This window comes from Anolis sagrei, chromosome 2 (assembly GCF_037176765.1).
Source record: "Anolis sagrei isolate rAnoSag1 chromosome 2, rAnoSag1.mat, whole genome shotgun sequence".
In the NCBI taxonomy this organism is placed as follows: Eukaryota; Metazoa; Chordata; class Lepidosauria; order Squamata; family Dactyloidae; genus Anolis; species Anolis sagrei.
The window spans coordinates 91,566,053-91,576,612 of record NC_090022.1 but is presented as its reverse complement, the minus strand read 5'-3'; the positions used below and the strand labels follow the sequence as shown (position 1 = coordinate 91,576,612).

Here is a 10,560-nt window from a genome sequence, read left to right as displayed (position 1 = left end):
GCCTTTTGACAATTTCTTGCAAAAAAAGATGTCTACAGATTCTGGATGAATTGAATCTCCTTGTTAAATTCACAGAAAACTAGAATACTCACTTTGATCAAGAATAAGATCTTCACTACGTAGAATGAAGATCATTGATAATTTTTAAAAAATAATAGTTTCCTTTCCAGGAACAATAGAAACTCTAACATAATATTGAGACTGAAAGAATACTCAATAACTATAGAGCCCTCAATAACTACAGTTCAGAGGTTTTGATAAGATGATAGAATTTTAAACAATGTGTTATAGTATACTAATGCCAAAAAAAGTCAAAGGAAGTGTCTCATCATCCCTGTCATTTATTTTCTCCTTTTGAAAGAACAGATGGACGCAGTATGCTCAGTGAGCTTGACATTATCACAATCCCATCCCATATTTCAAAAAACAAAGTGTCCTCTACATCCAAGGTGCTATCTAACATAACAAGCTAGCAACAGAAGTCTACACCATACCAAACGTCAGCTCTCCTCATGGTTAATGTTTCACATAAAACATGACTGGCATCTCAATGATATAGCATTCAGAAAAAGAAGATGGATTTTTAAACAGTGTCCAAAGAAGCTGCCCTGTGCTTAAGGAGATTTAGGGTCCTTCCACACAGCCATATAACACAGAATATCAAGGTGGAAAATACTACAGTATCTGCTTTGAACTGAGTTATCAGAGTCCACACTGCCATATATTCCAGTTCAAAGCAGTAAATGTGGGATTTTATTCGGCTGTGTGGAAGCAGCCTTAGTGACACCAAGTTATTCTTGCAGCTACGATACTGAAATTATTGGTAGAGCTGCGACTTTAAGTGATTTCATTTGCTAGAATGATATTGAAATGATTCATAGTACAGACAGTCCCCGAGTTACAAACACCCGTCTTACAAATGACTCCTAGTTAAGAACATGGGTGATACAACAAGAAGGGAGAGAAATCTACCCCTCAGAAGGGAAAGTCACTCCTGGAAGAGTTATCGTGAGAAGAAGGTGTCTCCTTATCACCAGTCCTTGTTTCCCAACAAGCCAGAGTAGAAATAGGTGGCTATGTTGGAAGCCACTGTAGAAGGAACAATATAACAATACTTGACTTCATAAATTTAAGGAAATTCTTACCTGTATTTAATGGTATTTTTAATGATCTTGTCATTGATACTATTTGTTCGATTTGACTTGTTTTGTCTGATCTGTTGATCGTAATAAATTTCATTCATTCAACAAGCCAATTTTTTCAAAACCCAGTTATCACAGGGACACAAAGTGAGGTGAAGTCTTCTGAACAGGGGGCAGCAGCAAAACAAACACCTCAGGAGTGTTAAGCTGAAGCTACCCAAAGCTTAAAAAGATATATTTTGGATGGAGTTACACTTAGAAGATGCACCTGTTCCGATTTACAAACAAAATCAACTTAAGAACAAACTTTCAGCACTGATCTGGTTCATAACTTGGGAACTGCCTGTACAGCAGAATAAAATGCTTGGATGAGCTAATCACAAAGTTTCTTCTTTGTAGAACCTGTGCAATGAATAAATAGTTTTCACAAGTACTGGTTGACTATTTATTTGTGCTAGTTTGCTATAAACCTTTCAAAAGGCATGACATCTGCTCAAGAACATTTCACCCGGCATAGAGGGCCCAAAGGCAATGTCATGTGGACATCTGAATGCAGAAGGGTATGCAAAGCTTCCTACTCTTCCCATGTTCCCCTAATTACTGCATTTAGGCATTCACTGAACTTTAGAATACACTACACAGTGATGCCATGGTACCTCTTAGTGTATAATGTGAACCACAATGAGTGAATGTTAACATGGGCAATATTAATTAGATTCATTCTGAGCAGAAAAGTAATCAGATAAATAATAAAAATAATCTACAGTACACTAGAATTATACAGCATTTCAGAAAACTACCAAACATATTCACATCTTGAAACATCTTTACTAGGTTAAGACACATTAAAATGAAACATTTCCCATTAAAGATGCCAAGAAACGGGATTTAGTTTTATTGCATGACGTTGCATAAGAAAGTATATTATTGAAATCTTTAAGGCATCATGCAATTATCCATAAGCTGATTCATTACTATTCTTTGAGAGGCAGTTACACACTCTACGTTTATAAAACCAGTGTTGAAAAAAGTACATAAAAATTTAACATGATGAGCATTAAATATGATCAACAAGTCTGTAGGACTGAGCTGTTAAAAAGTGCATTCAAAAAACATACTATGTTGGAAAAGTTTTTAAAAAATGGACTGCAGACAACATACAACCTATAAATCTCAAAATAAAGTGGTTTTATAAGACTAGAGACTAGTGTTACAAGATCCAAATTGACAAACTTGCTTAAAATCTGTTTTCAGTCTTTACACTTAAAATTTAACACAATTGATACAATAATAAAAAATAATACACTTTTGTAACCAAAATCTATTCAGTTCAAGTTATGTACACTGAGTTATCAAATAATGAACAGGTATTGGACGGTATGAACTAATATGATTTTGGCATTAATCAATGTATTGTGCTATCCAACGAAATCCTTCACCATAACCTTGCCTCTTTAACACACTACACATGAAGACTTCTAGGGGTCGGGTGTTCAGTTCCTTTGCAGGGATGTTCCCCTGAAAACAAATTAAGGATGAGGATTAATACATTGAAACAAGACGAGTGGTGGATGGTCTATCTACTCAGAGAACCAATGCTCAGCCAACTCTGGATGGGAGCACCACCTTCCATAAACAATTAGGTTAATATTTTGTTGCTTTTGCCTCATTTGCCTTGATGGCATAAAATACCCAGCAGCCAAGAACTAAGTACCGATTATTGTCCCTTCTAGACAAGGATAGTCTGACCACTGTTATCCATTCCCTGCTAACTGTTTGATTCAATGAAGCAATTCACTTTATGTGGGACTATCATTGAAGGTAGTTCACAAGCTTTGGATAGTAATTAGACAAGTGATATAGACCTGTTGAAGAATTTCTTTCATGCCATTTTGAAAAAACTTCACTAGCTCATAGAAAGTTTTCAGTTCAATTTAAAGTACTGGTCTTAAGGTTTAAATGACTTAAGAGACCACTCCTCTATTGGACCACCTTTCCCCACATCAAAGTTACTATCCATAGTGATCAACACTGAGGCCTCTCTCTAGGCGAGCCCATCATCTGATACTTGGTGACAGCAGCTTTCCAATGGTTATTATTTGGCTTTTCAGGGAGGTCTACATTTTTTTTAATCGTGTCGTGAGAAACTGCAAGTCGCTTCTGATGTGAGATAATTGGCCATCTGCAGAGACATTGTCCAGGGGATGCCTGTGGGAAGCTTCTCTCATGTCCCCTCATGGGAAGCTGGAGCTGACAGATGGAAGCTCACCCCATCTCACGGATTCAACCCGCTGACCTTCAGGTCAGCCAGCACAAGGATTTAACCCATTGCACCACCGCAGCTCCTTAGGAAAGTCTACATGATACCCTTGTAAGCAGCATTCAAGCACTGGACAATCTCCTGCCTATTTCTCCAGTGGATTAAGATGGTTAATGTTTTCAACTTAAGATACTTCCAAACAAGATTTCAAATGTGCAATTGGTAAACTTGGGAGGCGGTGGGGGGTGGGGGTGGGAGAGAGAATGATATGGTCTCTGAGCAGAGTCTGCTTCAGAGAAAAGTCATGACAGAATATATAGCCAGCTGGGAGATGAATCCCATCTGCAAGATCTCTCTCCAGATGAAGGAGCAAGCAGAAAATCATGTAAGTACAACTCCAGTTTGCAAGGAGACCATGACAACTGTTGTGGCCTACTGTGAGTTTTGGTGGTGAGGAGGGAATGCTCTTGGACTACCACTCAGCTCAACTGCAAAAGAACTCCTGATCTGCTAAATTTTTCTTTCTTAAGTTTATTTGTAATATACAAGCTTTAACTGATAATAATTCACTTTATTAGTACCATGTGAGAAGTGAGTTTCTTTCTCTTTTTGATGAGTCAGAACAGAGAAGGAGGTGCAAAGATATATAATGTAGAAAGTCAAAATGCTGATAAAAAATATAAGACTGGCCAAGAGAAGCATTAATTTCAAAAGTAGAAGATTCTTACATGGTCGTGACACAGGTGCCTCTAAGAAACTGAAACTGTGGGGTGGACAAATCAGCTGTGTGAGAATGAGGATTGCTTATAGATAATGAAGATAAAATGAAGCTGTAGAAGTTGCATAAGGAACTAAAGAAGAGATTTATGGTGTAAAATTGACATCTGGTGGTCATTACAAGAATAGTAGATACGTTTTTAAAATAAGAAGTTGGGGAAACAACATCAGCCTAAAAGGTTTTTTTATTGCATTTCTTTGCATTTTTGTTTGCATTTTTAAATTAAAATAATTTTAATCTTTTAGACATCTTTTGAATAATTTAAGGATGTTGCAGTGTTTAAGGAAAGCTCAATTAGAATATTGCACGACAGAAAAGATTGCACTTTATTGTCCATTAACAATAATCATTTGCGACATAATTAAAAGCAAAACAAAACAGAAAAGACTCCTGGGCCAGATAGTTTGCAAGTTCTCTTTTACAAGTGCTTTGATGAGGAGGCATTATGATATTACCCCTGCAGCAAATGATGAAAGCTATTCTGAAGCATAGAAAGATTCTTGATAGTTGAAAAGAAGCTAATATTGTATTAATACTCAGAGATGACTAGGTTTTGATATTAACCAAAAGAACTGCAGGGCAATATCATTACTGAATAATGTCTGTAGGTTGTTTACAATGATTTTATTAGAAAGATTGAAAATAACTTTACGGGACTTTATTTATGAAGATCAATGTGAATTTACTTCTAAAATATAACTATAAATGAGCTGGATATTTTGGAATGCTTATAAGACCACAATGACAAGCACGTGGCACTGATTTTTCTTAGATGCAGAAAAGGCCTTTGACAATTTGAACTGGACTTTTTGTTTACAGTTCTGGAGGAAATTAATTTTGGAGCAAACTTTATTAAATTGGTAAACATTAAAGACTTTTAGTGGGTTGGCAGGATTTGAGATCATAAGCAAAAGACAATGATATTGTTAAAGAATATGCATGCTGAATAACAACTGATGGAAATTGGTTTTAAGATTGAGAAGAAGGTTAAATGTTTAGATGTTATTAGAATTAATATGAATTGTATGCTATTTCTAAATAATTATGTTAAGATATGAAATTAAATTTAAAATGATCTGTTATGATGAAATTAAAATTATCACAGAGAATTTGACTTCATAAAAATGTTTTAGCTAGAATAATATTTTTATTCCACACTATACTGATTTTAATTATCTTTTAAGCAATAGCAGATAATATAAACTAGGTTTCAGACGTTGGACTAGAGACCCATGTGTTCTGAACAAGTGTGAGAAACAGTGGCACAAGTACAGGGAACCCTGAAGAAATCTGCTTCTGCTGTTCTGAAAAAAAGATGAGTATGGCAAATGGCAAAACCTAGCTGTTTGAAATAAAAGAGGTCAAATAAAATAGACTTTACATTTGAACCCTAGAGTTCATTGCCACTAGTTAAGAAAACTTCTACTAATTTTCTTTTGTGTCAGGAGTGACTTGAGAAACTGCAAGAGCCCCCAATGGTGCAATGGGTTAACCCAGTGGTTCTCAACCTGTGGGTCCCCAGGTGTTTTGACCTACAACTACCAAAAATCCTAGCCAGTTAGTTAGTATTTCTGGAAGATGAAGGCCAAAATATCTGGGGACCCACAGGTTGAGAACCACTGGGTTAAACCTTTATGCTGGCACGACTGCTGACCAAAAGGTCAGCAGTACCAATCCAGGGAACAGAGTGAGCTCCCATCTGTCAGCTCCAGATTCTCATGTGGGAACATGAGAGAAGCCTCCCACAGGATGGTAAAACATTCGGGCATCCCTTGGGCAACGTCCTTGCAGACGGCTAATTCTCTCACACCAGAAGCAACTTGTACTAATAAATCAGGCTTTCGAAGCAGCAAAGACTATTTGGGTTGCATTATTTATTTAAAATTCTGTATTTTTAAAAAGTAGATAGTTATTGTAATTGCTTTGGTTATACTAGGAGTCTTGACCTCTAGAAGTTTAATTGCCCTCGCATTATGTTAAAATACTGTAAAGGCCTTGTAAAACACCAACAAATTTTAATGTTGCGGGCTAACACATCACAAAAACAAAACTCACAGCAACCTATAACTGTTGCATAAATATGTAACCTTGAAACAAACAGATCTCCAAACATTTTAAGAACTGAACAAGTATATCTTGAAATGACACAGCCTGAATAGGTATAAAGGCTTTAATACCTTTCCAGTTGTCTGGCCGTACAACCCAAACATCTCTCGTAACCTTTCTTCACTGATGGCTTCTGGTCTGTCAATCTTGTTACCAAGAATTAGGATAGGCACATTAGCAATAGTTTCATCTGTCATTAGTGCCTATGAAGAAAATAGGAAAGACTTATATGTCAATTTTTAATACAAACACAAAATATTGGCGAACAATGAGAAATTTCACAAATTCTCTATGGAAGAAATGTAGATTTATATCACCATATTTATATTAAAAACTCTCCTGTCCTCTATGCAATACTTAATTATTCACAGCAGGGTTTTTATTCAAGTTATACTTTTTGGAAATTAAAAAAGAACGAAAGAGGATACTGTAAGTGTAAACCTAAAGCACTGCATGTATATGCAAAACAGTTTTAAGAGGGTGGAGACAAGAAAGCACCAGTTCATTATCTCTGCCTGTTCCAAAGTTCTGCCACCTCACAGCTGGTCAGAACAGGTCATCTTACATCTCCTATTCACAGGAATGTTTAAGGCCTTCTCTTGTGGGTTTTAGCAGCTGGGAAAATACTTACAACTGGCTCCACAATAACACAATAACATACTTACAACTGGCTCCACAATAACCCAAGGCTAGCCCTGGTGGAAGCATCAGAAAGTGGGAAGATAAATGGCCTTCAATCCAGGGGGCTTAAAACCAATGAAAACCTTACCAACAAAAGACCTAAACCTAGGAGACCTTTCTGTAGACCTCTCTCCTCATCATTGGAGGAAAACTTTAGTCACTTCCTAACCTAACGTAGGCAGCAGATTTTAGGATTAGGACTATTTTGTAATACACTGAAAAGGTGCAACACAACCCTTCTAGATTTTGGCTCATTTGAAAGGATGTCACATTGAGGAGGGGCAAACTTGTTTTCTGCTGCTCTGGAGACTATGACACAGAGCAATGGATTCAAATTGCAGGGAGCGATTCCACCTAAACATTAGGAAGAACTTCCTGATTGTCAGAGCTGTTTGGCAGTTGAATATGCTGCCTCAGACTGTTGTTCTCTGGAGGTTTTAAGCAGAGGCTGTATGGATATCTTTCAGGGGTGCTTTGTCTGTATTCCCACATGGAAAGAGGTTAGACTCGATGGCCCTTGTGGGCTCTTCCAAGCTCTAGGATTCTGGGATTCAGTATGATCTCCTTCACTACTACAAGAGTGTATTTCTCTCTATTTCTGGTCAGTATGATTGCAGTTTGTAAATTGTTCATAAGGTCTTTGTGCTATTTTCTGATATGACTTTCAATCTACTCCTAACAAAATTCACTGAAGCTTCATAGCAATGTGTTTTTGTAAAGTACAGGCTATTTTTTAAGATGTGAAGTGTAATGCAGAATTTCACATCAACACATGTGAAAGGACTGCAGACAGCGAGAGCAGGAGAAAATTAAATCTAAAGAAGTCTGGACAGAAACAATTATATTATTATGACTGTCTTATACACTCTTCTCACACTCATCACAGTGCCATGCATTTTTATAGTACATTAATAAACGACAAAGGTATTGCAAACTTACATCCAGCTCTTGCTTAGATTCCTCCAGTCTTTCAAGATCTGCACAGTCCACCAAGAAGACAATGCCATTGATGGCAGGCAGGTAGTTTTTCCAAACTCTACGAGCTAGTAAGGAAAGAGTTATAAAGAGACTATAGGAGGAAATTATCTGTTACTCATATGACTCTATTCATAGTAACTGATAGCATTTTATTAAGTAACAAAAACTTTGAAAAGGGCAGTACAAGCTGTCAAAAAAAGTTGTTAAAACCCACCATATTTAGTTCTGAGTAGTATGTCTAGGTAGGTGTTATAGCACATGGCATTAACAGATAAATGGCTTGTAGCTTGCAAGTTTAGAGATGGAACTTCATAAAGTAACAATCAGCATTGCAAATACATACTCTCTGTAACCTAAGCCATTGCCAATACACTATCAGCATTCAATATATTCCAAAAAATGACATTCTTAATCAACTGAATAATAATAATAATAATAATAATAATAATAATAATAATAATAATAATAATTCATCTATATATTGTCCTATCTCCCCAAAGGGACTCAGGGTGGTTTCCAACAAAAAATGGCATTGTAAGTATGTACCCAGCAATATCTTTGCATCCAATGTGCAAGTGATTTTCAGTTAGTCAAGAGTAGGCCACAGAGAGTTTTGCTGCATGAGAGATTGCTCAAGACACTGCCCAAGTGGGCCACCCAGAGTCAGAATTTTTACTCTGCCGGCACTAAATCAGATTTAGGCACCAAGAAACCAAGCTTAAGAATATAGATCCAAAAGCAAGTAATACTAGGGGATCACTTCTTTGCAGAGGAAATCTATTTTTACAGAATACATTTACTTACATTTAACCTTGTTATAAAATACTGTGTAACTTTACTGTATAACTTTACTGCCTCCACACAAATTAAGAGACTGATTTATGGCTACATAATAATTACAGTCCTGCAATGAAAAATCTTTTCCCCCCAATAGGATAGCCATTTTAATGTACTTTGAGTTCTGAATTTTTTAAAAAAAATCATAGTACAAATGTGCCACAGAGTTCTTTCACAATGTCAGTGTTTTATCAATTAAGTTGTTACTCAGTTTTGATTAAGTGTTGATGTTCTAGTGAACTTTCTTTCAGTGCTTTTGAATATTTTGGGGGGTTTCACATCCATGAATGAAACATTAGTACTTAGAGCAGTGGTTCTCAACCTGTGGGTCCCCAGGTGTTTTGGCCTACAACTCCCACAAATCCCAGCCAGTTTACCATCTGTTAGGATTTCTGGGAGTTGAAGGCCAAAACACCTGGGGACCCAGAGGTTGAGAACCACTGATTTAGATTGATAAGGCATTCTTGGATACTAGGAGCCACCCACAAACCTACAGGTTGTTCCTATGTGCCAAAAGGATAGGCAGGAATTTCAAATTCTTTTCCTTTGCAGCTGTTTACACTTTTCTTCTGTTCACCAGTTCAATTCTTTAGCCTTGCCATAATGATCTTGACTCAATAAATAAAATATTAAATAAATAAATAATACTAATAACACAGGAATATGAATGCTTTAATTCAGCCCACAATCATGTATTTATTAAAAAATACAAATAGTCCTTCTGTACAACTGAATTCTGCTGTTCTCTTAATATAAAGTTCTTGCAAATCTAAGGCAGAAGCTTCATGCATTTTACAGCTCCTTCTGGCCTTCTTTTGTCCATTCCTTATGAACTTTATCTCCCACCTTAGAAACTGCATCTCCTTAAGTGTCGCAATTGGCTCACTGACTAGGGGCACTCTAAGAAACCCCATATGCTATTTACTAGCATGATTTTCAAAAATATCCTAGTACTGTAATTGTTTTGTAAATAAAGGAGTTTCATATTCCATCTCTACCAGTTCTCTAAAAATATCTTTTAAGAGCTGATTTTCTTAATACTAGTTATTCACTTCTTTCGTGTCAGGAGCAACTTGAGAAACTGCAAGTAGCTTCTGGTGTGAGAGAATTAGCAGTCTACAAGGATGTTGCCCAGGGGACACCCAGATGTTTTGATGTTTTGATGTTTTACATTCCTTGTGGGAAGCTTCTCTCATGTCCCCGCATGGGAAGCTGCAGCTGATAGAGGGAGTTCATCCATGCTCTCCCTGGATTCGAACCTTCGACCTGTCAGTCTTCAATCTTCCCAGCACAAGGGTTTAACCCATTGTGCCACTAGCGGTTCCTAGTTATTCACTTATTCCCATTAATCTTATTTATTTTATCCAGTGGAGTCCATATAGCTTTTTCATCAAACATCTAAATTGTTCCACCATATATAGTCAATTTGAATTATTCTCTGACTCTGAAACTGCACCTGAGGAAACCTTCATGTGACTGGAGAATTATACCAGTCTCATCCAAGTCCTCCCCTATTGCTAACTCAATATCAGACTCGGTATCTAAATGCTCTTCTGCCTCCAATTTCATATTCCTCGGCTGACTCTACAGTCTTTCACTGTTGTTTATTCAACAACTTGTTTATGCAACTGATTTTTGTAATTTGTTTATGCTGACTGAGGCTCTCATTTACATCCTCCCTTTTTTGACATCAAAGGAATATTCACTCTTGTATCAGAATCATTGTGTAAATGTAAATAATTCATCTCAGACATTATACTAGGTTGAATCATGTTTCT

General features: G+C 36.7%; 1 protein-coding gene across 2 annotated transcripts in view; it reads right to left on the bottom strand.

Annotated features, from left to right (window-relative positions):
* Positions 1-323: 323 nt before the first annotated feature.
* SAR1B (secretion associated Ras related GTPase 1B) overlaps positions 324-10,560 on the bottom strand; it is a 33,268-nt gene continuing 23,031 nt past the window's right edge. For both annotated transcript variants that reach the window (XM_060765289.2, XM_060765290.2), the window contains exons 5-7: positions 7,907-8,010; positions 6,358-6,489; positions 324-2,660 (exon numbers count right to left, since the gene is read on the bottom strand). In XM_060765289.2, coding sequence (XP_060621272.1) covers positions 2,544-2,660; positions 6,358-6,489; positions 7,907-8,010 — 353 coding nt within the window. In that variant the 3' untranslated portion in view covers positions 324-2,543. The remainder of the gene's footprint in view (positions 2,661-6,357; positions 6,490-7,906; positions 8,011-10,560) is intronic.